General features: G+C 42.1%; 1 protein-coding gene across 1 annotated transcript in view; it reads left to right on the top strand.

Moving 5' to 3' along the window:
• The window catches only part of GMCL1 (germ cell-less, spermatogenesis associated 1), a 105,702-nt gene that overhangs the window by 21,325 nt on the left and 67,468 nt on the right, over positions 1-16,909 (top strand). Inside the window, exons 2-3 of the mRNA XM_018554417.1 lie at positions 6,068-6,228; positions 8,697-8,820. Coding sequence (XP_018409919.1) covers positions 6,077-6,228; positions 8,697-8,820 — 276 coding nt within the window. The 5' untranslated portion in view covers positions 6,068-6,076. The remainder of the gene's footprint in view (positions 1-6,067; positions 6,229-8,696; positions 8,821-16,909) is intronic.

Below are 16,909 nucleotides of genomic sequence, written 5' to 3'. Positions count from 1 at the left end.
TATTAATCTGCACTAATGATGCACTGATATTGCTATCAGTGCCGATACTGGACATTTTCTTGAGTACTCGTGAAAATGCCCAGATACCAAAAACTGATCCAGCGCTTTACATTTTCAAACTGAAGCTTCTGCTTAACCCCTCGTTCACACCTGAACATTTTGTAGAGCGTTCTACGCTCGACGAACGCTCTACAAAACGCTCAAACATCTAAATCTCATTGTATTCAATGGGTCTGGTTCACACCTTGGCGTATTTCAGCCCGTCCCTAACGCGCTACAAAACGGCCCACGCCTGAAAAGGTACATGTACTACTTTGGGCCGTTTTTGTTGCGCGTTTCCATTGGGATACAGCCAAGTAGCCCTCGGAAACACGCGTTTGTCTTACCGCGAATCGTGGTAAAAAAACGCACGACAACCGCGCATATGCAATACGCCTAGGTGTGAACCAGCAGTTGGGTCCCTTGCTTGCTGAGGACCTTGTGGCAGCCTGCTTACAGCCCTCCATTGGCCTGCAAATCTCCCTCTCCTGAGACCCTTCACACCCTTCCATACATGTACTGTTATTCTGCATTGCTGTATAATGTATTGCTGGGATTTGGAGTCAGTGACAGAACTGCATGCATACCCAATTTTTTATTCTATTTTTTAAATTCAATTAATCGAGTAATGGAAAAAATAATTGGCCAACTAATTGATTATGAAAAAGGTTAGTTGCAGCCCTACTTCTATGTTACTACAGGACACAGCAGTGATGTAGGGGTTGAGGGATGGATGGTACAGGGCAGGGAATACCGGCATCTGGCACTCTCAAATGTCACATGATGAAGGCTGCGGTGCTGGAACAAAGTGAAAGTAGAAGAGACAGACCCCCGGAGAAGTGAGTAGAGGAGTGTGCTATTGCTAGGAACTGGACTTTACTACATGGTAAAACCCAGAATGGGAAACATGCTAGCTGCGTACCAATTCACTGACTACAAATCCAGGTCACTGGATCACTTGGCCATGATGCTTGTGTTCATTGGTAAATTCCTTCCTCACTGCTACAGAATAAAACCAGACCCCAACCACTTCTTAACTGTGCGTCTGAGCAAGAATCTGCCTCCTTTCCAATGGTAAATATGATAAAGGATATCTATGGATAAAAACTAAAAATATATAGGTATTTCTATATGGAATGTCCAAGTTCTATCCCGCTCCTAATAACCATATCAATCTAGAAGTTTGTAAGCTTATATGAAGATGTCCATAGGATGTACTTCCTCAATGCTCTGACACCATTTCACTCAGCCCTTTGTATATGTACTTCCTTGCACTACTATAACAAAACCTGCCTTCTCAACTGCAATTCAACATCTGAACAATGTAACTTAGCATTGTTTGCTTATAAGCAATGTATTATGGGCTAGTTGTTGAAAGTGGACAGACGGAAGACGGCAATCTCTACATGAAAGGGATTTTTTTCCCCCAAGTAAGCTTTGATTTGCATGATCATAAACTATATCATGCATACCTATTACATTGCTAAAGGTATACCAGGATAGTGTATGCTGGGACTTTACAAGAAGCAGTCCCAATTTTCAATGCTCCAGTTAGGTGCAACAACTTGCATTCCAAGATAGGGAGGTCTTGTACAATGTCCTTACAAAAAAGGGAAACAGCGGGCCTGTCCTTGTGTAGTTTACCTTTAATGACTGGATATAATGATAAAATATTACTCGCAGAAGACTAAAGTACTTGTAACATGAAGACACGGCTCCAGGCGCAAGTCATAGAAACTGCTCAAAATCCTTTCCCCTCTTGCACTGCTGTATACTGAAAGTGGCTGTTGTGTGGGCTGATGTGTTTTTGGCACTAGGTCCCCTTCAGAGCCTGATCTGGTGCAGACCTGTGGATTTTGGAGCAGGGGTCACAAAGACACACAACTGTCACATACACATGGCTGACTGGCAGTCTGATTTGTGTCTAAATTTGTCACTAATTTGCTTTACAAATGCCTCTCAATGTATCGGAGCTAAAATAGCTGCTGATCAGTTCTGTTATACAGCTCAGAATCTCTACTGATAAACTGACTGCAGGTTTTGGCTGTTACACACATGGGCATGGACTCGGAAGGATTCTAGGACATACGAGGAATGTCCTGGATCCTAAGGGTTGCCTAAGAGTTGATGACTCTCATAAGGTCTTATGATATGCGTGCTAGACCCATCATATCAACACATTTTAATTGGAGAGGAGAATACTGTCATATTTGTCAGATACTCTGAGGCTTGGCAGAGAACACGGCGGCATCTCTTGTTGTGTTGTAACATCTCTCTGCTGTTCTAAAGCACTTTTTACTAGCCCGAGAACTGCTAGTTTCAAACACTACAGCACACACAATATACACCGACAAGGAAGAAGCTTATCACCTGGTGATGGGAGGGTGGAAGAGAATGCGTCCCCCTGCTCTTCAGGTTTAAAGGGGAAACCACCAGGGTGACGGGAAGTGATTTCCTGACTTGTCACATACTAGTTGTGGGGCAGTGAAGCAATGCCTATTCATGGAGCAGCTGCCCCAGAACTTGGAGGATTAATGGCTGCTTCCATTGATCTCTGATCACACAGGTTGTTTGCTTTATAACTGATTTTCTTAAATTGTTTACTGATGGATCTTAAGTATGTGGTTCATACATGTGGCATGTTACACTCAGATTAATTGGCACAGTACTCTGAGGGATGGCATTATTAGATGAATCCTAATCCATATTCCTCTATATTGGTGCCTGTACATATGTACAATAAACCTTTTTATATAGATATAGAGAAGCACACTGTTTGCTGTAAGCTAAAGTTTGCTTTTTTTTTTTATTACTGTATTTTTGTGTTTTGCATGGTTTTTGTGTCATGTTGGATTAACATTTAAGTGAGAAACTGAAATCACTCCTACAAATCTGTCGATTTAGCAACCCCCCCTCCCCCGGCAAAAATAAAATTAAATTCAATGCACAGTGGCTACAACGCACACTGGGACCATGGGGAACAAAAGTAGCCACCCTCCAGAAGGAAGGACAGTGTCGGCACCAATTCAGACATGATTTGAGGATCTTCAGCCGAGTGATACACAAATAAGATACATTTTTGTTAATAATTAAGTTACTGGAATGTATTTTTTAAGATTTAAATGAGATTTGTGTCACTTTTAAAAGACCAATGCATCCTACATCAGCACTTCTACACATGCATTTCCCTGTCCAAGCATGCAGCGGATCATCTTTTTCACTTGAGGAAAGCTATCAAAGCAAAAATTGGCCATTGAGCAACAGTTTTTTTTTTCCTTCTTCAGCTTGGTTATCCCCTTACTTAGCTCTAGATATAAAAATACATGGATTTTTCTGTCCAGTTGATTTCCTGGTAGTTTCTCATTTGAGAAATCCTTTTTTTCCCTTTTCTAGGCTTCTGCACTTATGGAATGGTTTAGATTGAAGTTGCCAGATCTCGTTCATTGGAATTGGGTTTGTCCTATTGAGAGATGAGGCCATGACCTCCTAATTTGATCTTAGAGCCTGACTACAGCAATCAACTGGTCACCCTTTTTCATGTTCTACAATAGTTTATGCCCCTTTTTGCTGATCTTGTAATACATAAGGAAATCATCTCCTAGGCTTTGTAATATGGGAAGCTATAAATCATTTGTCGTCTGGCAGAAGAAGCAGCAGAATGCTCCAGTAGCCTGTATGCTTGGCTAGTTTATTAGATGGGGATCTGGAGAGGGCAGATCCAGACAATCTGAGGGTCTAGCACTAGTTGATTATATCTGCCAAGAAATGATCTCCCGGGGCTGTCTGTCACCATAGACAATTTATTGCTGCTACTTGCAGATTTGGAAACTTTGACCTTGAATGAGTGATGGGTTGGAACCTCTCAACTTTTTGTTGTTGCTGTGACGTCCAACAAATTGGGTATTTCTCCTCGTTCTCCAATTTCCGACAACTGTCAGGAAATTGAATCTTTTAAATGCAATACAGACCGCAGTGATAATGTGATGGGCTCTTACCCTTTCCTACTATTGAAAAGAAACGTTTTGGCTGCAGTTGCAGAGCTTTTTTTTTATCACAAATTTAAAGGGGACCTGTATCCACTTTAAATAAAAATCACATCGTCATACAGCTCTGCATGCTGACATGAAATCTTCTTACATTCATTAGCTAAGCAAACATATTTCTATTTTACTTAAAAAAAAATGTTTTCCCCACTTTGGCACAGATGATGTAATCGTGCCCAAGCATTGCATCCTGGGAAGGTTACATCAGCAGAGCATTGCTGGGAAATCTCATGTGTAATCTCACGAGATCTCAGGGAAAGGCATTTTCCTCGCCTGAGATGATGTGCATAGTCACATGTCCTAGTCACATGTGCCAGACTTCCGGGAAGTAAAGGGAGATCTAGTAACTTGCCCTTAAAATGGCAACTGTAAGAAGAATGGGGAAGAAAAGAGAAATAAGGTATGCAAAAAATATAAAGCCGGCAATTATCTAGAAGTATGTGTTTGTAGATTGTCATCACTAAACCTTTCTAAAATCGCATTTGTTATTTTGAAGATAAGGGTAAAGTTCCTCCTTTGATGAATTTTTTGTTTTCTCCATTTTTAATCTGATCTTACTATGTTCTCATACCGTACTTTCGTAGTATGTACAGCATGATGTTTTGCTTGTGTGTGTTCCCAGGATCTTGATTAATGCATATCCATCTGTCATGCACGCAGTGCCTGTCTTCCATTGGTCTCTCTGATCCTAACGGTTTTCATGTTCTGGTGTCTTCGCCTGTTTCTGTGCCATGCATGATTGCTAATTGGCTCCTTCGAGGGAGAAAATCTTTGAAGTCATTCTTTTTCATGTAAATTGAATGTCACAATCACAGTGACACATCAGTTAGTTGGAAGGGTTGCATATTTAAATGTGCAGTGAATAAAGTAGAACGCCAGGCAAGCATAAAAATTCCATTACATATTCCTTAAAAAGATTTTAAAGCGGACCTTTCCCCATGTCTTTTAAAATAACAACAAATACACCTTTTAGAAATGTTTAGTAAAGACAATCTACAAACAGATAATTGCCGGCTTTGTATACGTTGCATACCTTATTTCTCTTTTCTTTCCTGGTCTTCTAACGGTGGCCATTTTTTACTAAGGGCAGATGAATCCATCTCCCTTTACTTCCTGGAACTTTGGCACATATTACTAGGACATGTGACCATGCACATCTCAGGGGAGGAAAATGCCTTGAGATCTTATGAGATTACAGATGAGATTTCCCAGCAATGCTCTGCTGATGTAACCTTCCCAAGGTTCAATATTTGGGCACATTACATCATTTGTAAGTAAATGAAAAACATGTTTAATGTAATATGATTTAAAATCGGCATGCAGAGCTGCATGCCGATGTGATTTTTAGTGAAAGAGGGTAAAGTTCCACTTTCATTGGTTTTAAAATACGGATTGTATATCTGCCTGAAATCTGTTTTTATCATTCTTTGAACTTTGAGTGTAATGAGTTATGCACTGTGAGCCCATCTAGCACAGTGCTGCAAATGCAACTTGCTTTCAGGCACTGGGAGCAGGGGGTGGAGGGAGGTGCTTGCTTAGCTTACAAGAAGGAAAGGGCGCAGGAAGAACTTCAGTGATGTAATATTAGTCATCAGACAGGTGGCACAAAAAGCATTTGTTGGCTACTTGAAGTGGAACTATACTCCCCTCTGCTCCAGCGTTGCAATATCTGAGATCTCTTGCGCCGATGCCAACCCCTTCATCTGATCTGGTTTCCGAATCTTCGGCCATCTTGATTGGCTCCTCCGGGATGATGTAACCCCTGTGCAGTTCAGTGTACGTTGTAAATTATCACTTAAAGTTCCACTTTTTACCTTGGTTCTTTTTGCTGACAAGTACTTGTTTAGCGGTAATTTGCCTATTCTTGTAAGTGTGTGTGAGTGTTCATTCTGCCTGTGTATGGTAATAGTAAAATGAATGTAGCAGATTTGCATGTGAACAGAGGTGTGATGATGATTACATTGTTTTTGTTTTATTTTGCACAGGAAGCGATTATGGGCTCTTTAAGTAGTAAACTCCTAGGCCAAGAATCGAAGCCGACTGCCTCTTGTGAATGTAGAAAGCGAAAGAGGAGCCTAGAGTGTCAGTGTGACAGTGACAGCGACAGTGAAGAGGAGATAGAGGATCTACTGAACACACCGCGCAGGTACAATTCCTTTGTGTGTTGTAAAGTGTCAGCATGATGCAGTGGTGTATGGCTTCCTAATGCCAGCCACACGTGACTTTGTATTCATTATTGTATCGTATTTAAAAGGTTCCTTTTTTTTTTTTTCCTTCTTGCTTTTGCACCCACATGCAGGCATATACAGACAACCCACACACTCCCTTTAAGCTGTATAAGTGTAAATGAATGAAAGAAACCTTCATTGTTTGTAACTTGTATTCTAGCAGAAATGGTTTTATATAGCAGGGCTCATTCCTCTTGTTCTGTATTAGAGGTGAGCCTGCCGAGGATCCCCACTCTGACAGCTTTGGCAGAAGCTCCCTCTACTGATGTATGTTAAGCTGATCATATACCTTTTTTTGGGGGGGGGGGCTTAATAAGAGAAATGACTTGCTCCGCCCACAGTAAACAGCGCAGATGAAGGAATCTCCGCGCTGACGGCTATTGTATTTAGCAGCCATGGGTCCTGCCAGCTACTGAAGACCTGAACAGTGACGTCTGTTCTTTCACCCAACTTTTCACCTGGCTTTTTTTTCAGTTGCCTTTTTTTGTCAAGCCGGGTGGTGTCAATAGAGGCCGCCCACAGCTTGTGTGTTGTAATGGACTACAATCTCAATCGATGGAGTGCAATCTCAATATAAATTGGTAAACGTAACGTGAGATTTTATTCTGTCACAGGAGTGAGCTTGGAGCGGGGACTACTTTACAACACACACATGGACCATGGGGAACAAAAGTAGTCACCCTCCAGAAGGAAGGACAGTGTCGGCACCAATTCAGAGATGATTTGAGGATCTACGGCCGAGTGATTCACAAATAAGATACATTTTTTGTTAATTGTTAAGGTAATTGATTTTTTTCCCCATAGCAGCCAAGCTGACTCCAAATTGAACTTGGAGACCATTTAATATGGGACCTTTTCTGATTTGCGAGACCTACGTGTGTGGGTAGCTAGTTGAGCTTGTATATTTGTAGCCAATTGCCGCTTCGGACGGCGCAGTGCATTGTGGGATGGGCCGCGGTCGAACAGACCGCGGACATCCCATAATCGGTGTTCGGCGAACGCTCGAACATGCTATGTTCGAGTCAAACGCGAAGCTCATCCCTATATCTGAGTAGACCCCCGCAGACTTTGACACTACTGACATTTAGTTTGGTAAAGCACTGCCACATAAACGATTGCCATTTTCAAATGCACATTTTTCAAATACACTTTTTTTTCTTCCCACTGCAGCTCATGGTATCCAGTTACAGTGCACTTTGGCTGGGAGGTGCGTTGGGGTGCCGTTCAAATGAATCTCAGTGCATCTAGCGCACGGTAACTCAGGCTAGATGTTTTGTACAATAGCGTGTGTCAACTGAACGGTATTGTATGACTAACGCTAGTCACATCAGGCCGGGGTCTCCTATTGGAAGCCCTTGTGACAGGGCAAAAATGCAGCAGGGCAATTGGAAGATGAGGACAGTGTAGTCACCCACCCTATATCAGGGATTGCTTAAACAAAGACCTTCAAGGCAGGACACTGGCCACATTGCATCAGAATTTTCCCACATGAAACATCATTACTGGCTTGCAAGGCCATGGCTATTAGAAGGATGAACCCATCTCACCCTAGCACAGGGGCAGCCAAACTTCAGCCTCCAAGCTGTGGTGAAACTAAAATTCCCATCATGCATCTCTGGAAGTCATGCCTGCGGCTATAAGTCTTACAATGCCTAATTGGATTTGTAGCTTCCCCATAGCTAGAGGGCTGAAGTTTAGCTACTCCTGCCTTAGTGTATCCCAGTGGAAGTCGTCAATAAATCCAATTGTCCCTTATAAGAAGGTTCTATATGGGAGGAGAAAGTTTGGGACATATGGTGTGAATGTTCGCTTACTTTATCACATTACTCAGGTCCTCCTAATGTAATTTTAGAAATACAGTATAAGTTTACCTAAAAGGTTGTATCTGACCAACTGGAATCTCCCCTGCTGTATTGAGACAGCCTTCACCCGTGGAAAATTGTCAGCTGAACAGTGACTACAGCTAGTCAGATGCAGTCACTGATCGGCCATCAGTTTTCAACCTGCCTCCTTCAACTTTCCAGTCAACGTTTGCAGGGCTGAGTGGTGCCTATAAAGTTCGAACATTGTGTGGCCAGCTTGCCAAGTATTACTGGTATGCAAAATGACCAGACGTCTTCTTTAATGATCAACACTGGCCCTGGTTGTGGAATTTGCAAAGTGTGTCGTGTTGTCTGCATATGCGTATAGGAAGCTAAATCACTTGTCGGCTGTGTTAACAATTCTTGCTGTACCCTCACGTTGTGGTTGGCGCCTCGACTGAACGGTACTTGCTGAGCTCACAGTAAGTTATTGCTTGAGGGAAACCAAGTTAAATGTGTGACTGGCAGTTTTATTTGAGATCCTAAAGGGAATTATTGCTAATAATCTAAATTTTGTTCTGCAGAAAGAAGCTGAAAAGTACATCAAAATATATTTACCAGACTCTCTTCTTGAATGGCGAGAACAGCGATATTAAGATATGCGCACTTGGGAAAGAATGGAACCTGCACAAAATCTACCTCTGTCAGGTAAGAGCTGACGCTGCCTGCCAAATTCCGTGCTGTGCGGCCAGCATGACCGGACTATAGCCTTGCAATTTATGTCAAAATTTTTTAGGGACACATAGAGGTTTGTTTTGGTGGTATATAATCACCACTGGGGGGGTTTATTTTTTGCTATATAATGAAAAGTACCGTAAATGAAAAATAATGTTTTCCCTACGTTATGTTAAAAAAACATTTATTCTTACCCATATTTTTGGTAAAATATGAAAGTCGGGGTCACGTCGGGTAATTCAACACCAAACACGTCAAGCCTTAAAATTGAGCGCGCCCGCAAAATCGCAAAAAAAACGACCACACCAAAATTGGCCATTGGCGGCGCTTTAAATGCTTTTATTGCTCATCAGATTAGTGTTATCAGTGATTAATGGCCCTAAAATGATTGCTCTCACTGACATTCGCGGTGATATGTAACATGTGCGGCACAATAGGCGGAATCGTCGTTTTCGCATGTAGGTGCACCCGACGCATGATTGTGTGTGTATGTGGGGGGCGGGGGAGTTTTTGTTATGCTTCTTTCATTTTGTTTTTTTTATACTCAACTTTATTGCTATCACGTAGGAGGATAAGAAGCCCCCTATGTGATAGCCACATGACTGATCCTTTTTATTCTCCAAGACCCCTAATGTCACCTAGGGACTCTAGGAGAAGTTGATGAAGCAGAGATCTGCTTCTCCCCAGCTTCTGAAGCTGGAGAGTGGCAGCAGAATACATCACTTCCTGCGTTCAGGGACTGAAGAGAAGATCAGAGGGAGATCGTTTACTGATCTCCCTTTGATCTCCTGTCAGAGAGGAGCTGTGCCAGTGACTGCTACTGCTAATACAAGCAGTCGGGTGTATCTAGAGACGTCCGATCGCTTGAATGTAAAGCTTCTGGCCGGCCATTTAATTACAACGGACGAGCGGATTTCTCAAGACCTGTATATACTTGTTCACTGCATATTTCTATATGGATAAGAGTGCTCTGTGAATAGCAGAATTGTTGCCTTTTGTGTTACCCCTTTAAAGCCCCACTCCAGGCTGCTGTGCCCAACCCCGCACTGCTTAGGTTTATTGCTTGTTTGGCTAGGGTGGAAAGGAATAAGGTAAAATACTTACCTTATTCCTAGCAGTGCAGGACCAGCATTCGTACATTGTATACGAGGGCTTTTGAGGGTCAGCACATTTCAGACCATAGGAAAATGGAGGAGGGCACTGGCTGCCGAGGTTGTGAGGAATAAGGCACGTATTTGTACCTATTCCCTTACCCTTCAGCCAAACAAGTATTTAACTCGTGCTGTGCGGGAAGGGAGACCTCCCTGCATTGCACAGCAGCCCGAAGTTGGGCTTTAAAGTTTAACATTGGCAATGAGGACACCGCTGTAAAAAATGACCCTAACCGCTCTAACTGTTAAGAACCCCCTTCGCCCCTTGTGCTGGAATTTTTTTTCCACCAATTTTAGGTGGTGGCCTCTAGTTTTTGTAATGGAGTTAATTTTAAACAGTTTATCGCTAATGTTGCTGCCACCATTGAACATTTTGTACATGGAGATCATATCCCCCCTTAATCTCCTCACCTCCAATGTGAACATGTTTAAATTTAGTAGCCTTGTCTCGTAGCTCTGGTCCTCCATACCCCTAATTAGTTTGGTTGCCCTCCGCTGGACTTTTTCCAACTCAAGGACATCTTTTCTTAGTACTGGTGACCAGAACTGGACCGCGTACTCCAGATGAGGTCGAACCAATGATCTATAAAGTGGCAAAATTATAGACTTGTCCCTGCAATACATCCCCTTCTTAATACAGGACAAGACCCTGCTAGCTTTGTTTACAGCAGCCTGGCACTGCAAACTACCTTTCAGTTTGTGGTCTACAATGACCCCCAAATCCTTCTCCATTTCTGACTTCCCTAGCGGCACACCCATAATTGTATAACCCATTTGTTTATTTTTAATTCCAAAGTGCATTACTTTGCATTTATCGACATTAAACCTCATCTGCCACATTAATGCCCACTCCCCTATTTTATCCAGGTCCTCCTGTAATGTTATAGTGTCTAAGTCCGTGTCTATTACCCTCCCTATTTTGGTGTCATCCGCAAACACGGAAATATCGCTGTTAACCCCCTCCCCGATGTCATTAATAAATAAGTTGAACAATATGGGACCCAGCACAGAACCCTGAGGCACACTGCTCATTACACTAGCCCGGTATGAAAAGGTGCTCAGTGTTTAGCCCTTCTCCATGCAACACTGTGGTCACTGGTTGGATTCCCAGCAGGGGACTATCTGCACGGAATTTGCATGTTCTCCCTGTGTTGTTTTTTTTTTTTTTTGTGGGTTTCCTTGTGTACTCCAAAGAGATGCAGGTAGGTTATATGGCTTATATCTAACATGGTCACAGTATGTGTGTGTATGTGAGGGAGGGACCTTGGATTGTTAGCTCCTTGAGAGCGGGGACTGATGTGATTTGTATATTATAAAACGGACTGTGTAAATTGTTGCCGCTGTATAAATGGCTGATATACAATAATGGGCAGAGTAAGCCAGTGTTGTACAGCGCTCTCAGGCTAATTCATGTTCACAACAAAATGGGGGTTAAAAATGTAACTAAAAGCAAATTATTATTTTTTGGGATAGTAAATTTGGATGGAGTGGTTATGTCACAGAACATCAGTCTGGTTTTTATGGCTCTGTTTCCTAATAAGAGATTCGCTTTCTCCAATCGGGGAACTCGCTAATTGTCCTGATTACCAATGTCCCAAAATGAAAGTGAGGGTAAATCCAACATTCTGATTTTCCTCACATTGGAAAGATATCATCTCGCTTCCTGTTGCGTCTATGGGACAAGTAGTGAAAAGAAGGAAAAATGCAAGGGCGGATGGGTAAATAAGGAGAGTGGCAGAATGAAAGCTGAGAACTGCAGTACAGAAATACTTGGCTTGAGTGAAAAATCCAGACAAGGAGGGATGTTGGAATTGAGCCACCGGAAGGAAAAGTAGAAAACACGAAGACTCTTGTGTAACTTTTCACTGCTAAACACACTGCTTCCTCGGGGGCAGTTAGTGTACCCCGTTGTGCCCTATGCAACTTTCTACTCTGGAGAGCGTGGTCATGATATAATGATCTCCAGCATTCAGGACCCGCACACAGGTGGAGGAAGAGGACCTGTAATACCATGTGACGTACTGAAGATTCACAACAAAATGTAATGAACGGAGCTTTTTGCAGCGGAGCACTGGCACCCTCTACTGGTCACTCAGGAGAAATGAAGTAACGCTCGTCAGGTAGTTGGCTTTTACATGCCAAATCATTTACTTCACACAATTCTAAACCTCCCACCTGATGGCTGAAACTACAAATTGTATACAGCATCTAAAACTATGCATAGCCTTACAGTTTATAAAGTTCTTTGAGCTAATGTATGAAAGTAATGCATAATATTGATGCAAAACTCTAGTATTTGGAAGAGAAGAAAATGAAAGGACTTCAGTAAAGAAACTGGATCTGCAATAAAAGTTTTACTAAAGTAAACAGATATATATAGATATTAATGTAGGCCTTGCTAGAGCTTTTTGTAAGTGACTGTGAACACTCTTACGTGATCACAGTCTAAATATTGTGATAGGAAAATTTGTAGCCCCGGCATCCTTTTGCACATGAAAATTGTTTTGCAGGATTCCATTGCATCATTTTTTTTTTTTTAATAAGCAAGGAAGAGCTCTACCCACAGTGCAGCCCACAATTAATTATTGCTTCATTGAAGTCTTCTTGCTGATCTCTTGTGCTATGCGTTGAGTGGGAGCTCTCAAGAACATTGCAGATACAGACATAGGAGAGGAATGAGCAGTTGCTAGTATAAGAATATCTGTATTTAAATGGTATTGAGATCAAAGTCCAATGATAAAAAGGGTCTCTGTTGCCACCTAAAGGAAAATTGGGGAAAACATGCTTCCTGTTAGTGCTGGCTTACACCAAAGCATTGGGCTAAACATACTATCGCACAGCACAATGCACCCCATGCTTGCTGTGTTGCCATTTTTTTGAATGGCAACCAAACACCCCTCCTGGCAACTTTTTTCACCACAACGCATGGTATTGCAGTACCCCCAGGAAGTGCATTGGGGTGCCATTCAAATATATCGCAATGCACTAGGGCACCTAGCATATGGTGTAGTGTGCTCTCTGATAGTGCCTTTACCACAATGCTGTGGTTTGAACAGGCACTAAAAGATGACTTTTAACTATCACTTGTCTTTCCATACTTACCACCGATCATTGCTTTCATATAGCAGAACAACGGACTAAACAAATATTATCCAATTACTAGAGCTATGATTTGTTCTTACTTGAATCTTGGTGTGCCTTGTGTATTTCCTGTAATAAGGACCGGCCACTGCTGCTCCTCTCCTTGTGCAGTGTGACTGGTCTTCTCCCCGCCCCCTCCTTTTCTGCAGGCAGTCTGTAGTGTTGGGTCCTTCCCTCAACCTTGCTCTGTGCATAGGCTAAATGCAGCAATGGTTATGCCACTTCTACTTATACAAGGCAATACATGGGCTTGTAAAGGCATTTGGTGCTCACAAAGTAGATTTATAATCTTTGTGGCTTTAAATATTTGATTGAAAGTTTGTGTCCGGAGTTCAGCTATAAAGAGCTATCACTGCTAAAAAATCCTCTGATCCGACACTTCTGCATTTATTGGATGAATCTGCTGAAATGCAGACATTCTTTCCAAAATGAATACCATGAATAGTATTTATTAGTCAAGAAACTTCCTAGAAAGTTCAGTAAAAAAAAAAAAAAGTAGCAGTTATCTAGGGCATCCTGAATGCAGATTCTGTTCATTGTTCCAAGCCTCTTGGAGAACTTGCAGCAGTTCCACCGAAGTGTTTTGGTGTTGTCACTTCCTTCTGTCATTGTTCCCAGCCTGGCTTGAGGGTGCTTGAGATTAATAAGAATAAGGATGTGCCATACCTGGCATATTTGACACCCAGGACTGTTCTAAATGACAATTCTTTTCAGTAATAATTAAATTAAACTAATAATAATGGCCAGAAAAGAAATTCAGACAGTTAAGTGTTTAATATTCCTTAACATTGTTGGTCATTTGAGACGTGTCCCCTTACGTTGCTGGTCAGTTGGAAAAGGGCCCCTTTGATGGTCAGGAGGAATGCTCCCTATATTAGTGGCCGATTTCACAACCCACTTGCAGATGGCCAGAAAAAAAAAATCCTTGGTGTCAGTGGTTACTTATCAGAGAGGCAGAAATGAGTTTCTCAAGGAACCCCTAGCAACCTCAGGAGGAACCCTAGGGCTCCAAGGAATCCTGGTTGGGAAAGGTTGCCTTAAGACTTTAGCACAGTACTGTATATTCCTCCCATGTAATGCCAGAATGGAGACTCCTTCCCAGCTCTTCCTGGGCTTTTTTTTTTTTTAAAGGAGAACTATAGGGCAATCTTTTTTTGGCCATAGTTCGCCTGAGTGTCACGGGAGGACATTTATTAATGTCCTCTGGTGACCCAAAACTCAGTATATAGCGGGCTATTGCCCACTATAAGCTTGAGAGCACAGGGCTGCACCCCAGGCAGTATGGATCCCGACAATACTGTCGAGATCCACCCCACTGGCTGGCTGACAGCTGGCTCTGCCTATCTAGAGGCAGAGCCAGCTGTGCCCGCCCCCTCCCCTGTCCGTTCCTCCACAAAAAGGGGAGGGGGAATCCCTGCGGGGAGAGGACCGGGAAGTCGGCAATCGGCTGTATGTGTTTGTTGACTTCCCGATCATTTGAGCTGACGTGTGAAAGCTTCAGTGTGTATAATTCTCCTTTTTTTTTTTTTATAATTCAGTCCAATACAACATATTAGAACACTGTTTTTGGCTAGACGTGGTGACCGTATTAAGTAGAAAAAAAATAGGGGACACACCAGGTAGTGCACTCACCTCGGTACAGAAAGTATACCCGTAATTTACAAACGTCACAGTTATCAACTGTGTTAGACCAAAAGTCGGCAAGGGGCAGTTGTCTGTCTCGACCAGATAGTCAAATTCACAGAATTTTGCAATCAGAGTGTGCTTTTCAAAGGCTGGGCACTTAGCAAGTTCAGTCCTCTTCTCCGCAATCGTGGGAGAATACGCCAATATCCATTTAACCGCAATCCATCTAAGGGCAAGAAGTAAAGTAGTAGCTAAAGCTAAATGATCATCCATCGCATCCGTATCAAAATATCCCAAAAGACAAGAGGAACAACCTTCTGTGCAAGCCCATAAAAAGCATTTAAAGTGGAGATAACTGCCTTCCCGTATCTCCTCAGTTTAGGACATCGACATAGCAAGTGGATAAGGTCACCTTGAGGTTGGTAACATTTGGCACAGCTGGAAAGCATCTTATGAAGAAATGCCAGAATGTGATCGACTTGGTCAATAATATAGAATTGGGTACGCTTGTGACAAAGAAAGAGACTTTCTGTGCCAATTACAGGACCTGTTCCTAGAGCTCTTAGGAGATTTCTCCAATATCCTCTCCCCACTTACACCTGCTCGCAGAGGGGATGCATTCTATAAATGTATGTAAAAGGTGAGAGTAGGAGTGGAATATGAGACCTTTGGTCATTTCAGCTGCATTTAAAGCATTCAGCAAAGGGGTAGGCTCTTCCTGTGTTGAATCGCCTTGTTTCGGGTTGTCTGGTGGTTTGGGAATATCTGTGTGAATGCGCACGCCTGACCTTTTCCATGCCGACTACTTGGAGAAAGCCCAGAGCTACAAAGATAAAAGAAGACTGGCTGCAGCTTCAGGACACTGCACGAGTATAAGGAAACATTTTAGGTAATCCATAATATCTTCAAAGTTGATTTATTTTGATGCCCAGAATCCTTTAACCAGGAAAGTTTTCATGAAGCTGAGGTTACCCGTTAAACGGTCCGTCTTTTAAGATCTGTAGATTGTCTGTAGACCTCGGTACCTTTTTTTTTATTTGAGCTTATTCTCACTCCAATCAGTCTAAAGGGTTAAGAGAAATGTATGGAGCCATTTCTTGCTTCCCCCATCTATGTGATTGTATCTAGAACTGGCAGATAAAAGCTGGTCTTTGTTGTCATAATCGTTTATTTGATTTTATTTTTACCAATGCTGCTGGCAGATTTAGATAAAGAGAATTTCCTTCTGAGTATATTGATAAAGAAACATCAGGTTCTCTACAATGAACACACAATGGATGCATTGTGAAGAAATGTTCGGGGTCCCAAGTGTAATGGGTTTTTACAGGCTTGCCAATGAAAACACGCTGTAAGCTTCAATATGTCGATTTTAATAGTGATTCCAGGCTATATACACACCGGATATAAAAAGTCTACACACCTCTGTAAAAATTCCAGGTTTTTGAGATGTGAAAAAAGTTCCACCTTTTTATTGTGACCTAAAATCTGTGCAATTCAATTTAAAAACAAACAATTCTTTAAAGGTGAAAAAATAAAACTGACAACATGACTGCATAAATATCCACACCCTTAAACATATTAATACTTTGCTGATTTTTACCTTTTTGATTTTAGGACATCATTCAGTGTTTAGGGTTGGAGTCTACCAGCATGATATATCATACCTTGGGAATCTGCCCACTCTTCCTTGCTAAAGTGCTTCAAATCTGTCAGATTGTAAAAGGGCATCTTGTGCACAGCCCTCTTCAGGTCACCCCACAGATTTTCAATTGGATTCCGGTCCTGGCTCTGGCTGGGCCATTCCAAAACGTTGATCTTCTGGTGTAGCTGTTCTTTTGTTGATTTGGAGGTACGCTTTGGGTCATTGTCGCGCCGAAAGGTTAAATTCTTCAGTTTTTTAGAAGAGGCCTGAAAGTTTTGAACCAAACTTGACTAATATTTATAACTGTTTTTAAGTCCCTCGACCTTGATTAAAGCCCCGGTTTTAGCTATAGGAAAACCACCCTAAAGCATAATGCTGCCGCCACCACCATGCTTCACTGTGGGTATGGTGTTTTTTCTTTTGGTGATGTGCAGTGTTTTTGCGCCAAACATACTGTTTTGGAATTATGGCCAAAAAGTAAAATTTTGGTCTCATCAGAACA

This window comes from Nanorana parkeri, unplaced genomic scaffold (assembly GCF_000935625.1).
Source record: "Nanorana parkeri isolate BGI_ZX_2015 unplaced genomic scaffold, ASM93562v1 scaffold157, whole genome shotgun sequence".
Classification (NCBI taxonomy): domain Eukaryota; kingdom Metazoa; phylum Chordata; class Amphibia; order Anura; family Dicroglossidae; genus Nanorana; species Nanorana parkeri.
This window is presented reverse-complemented; position numbering and strand designations above follow the sequence as displayed.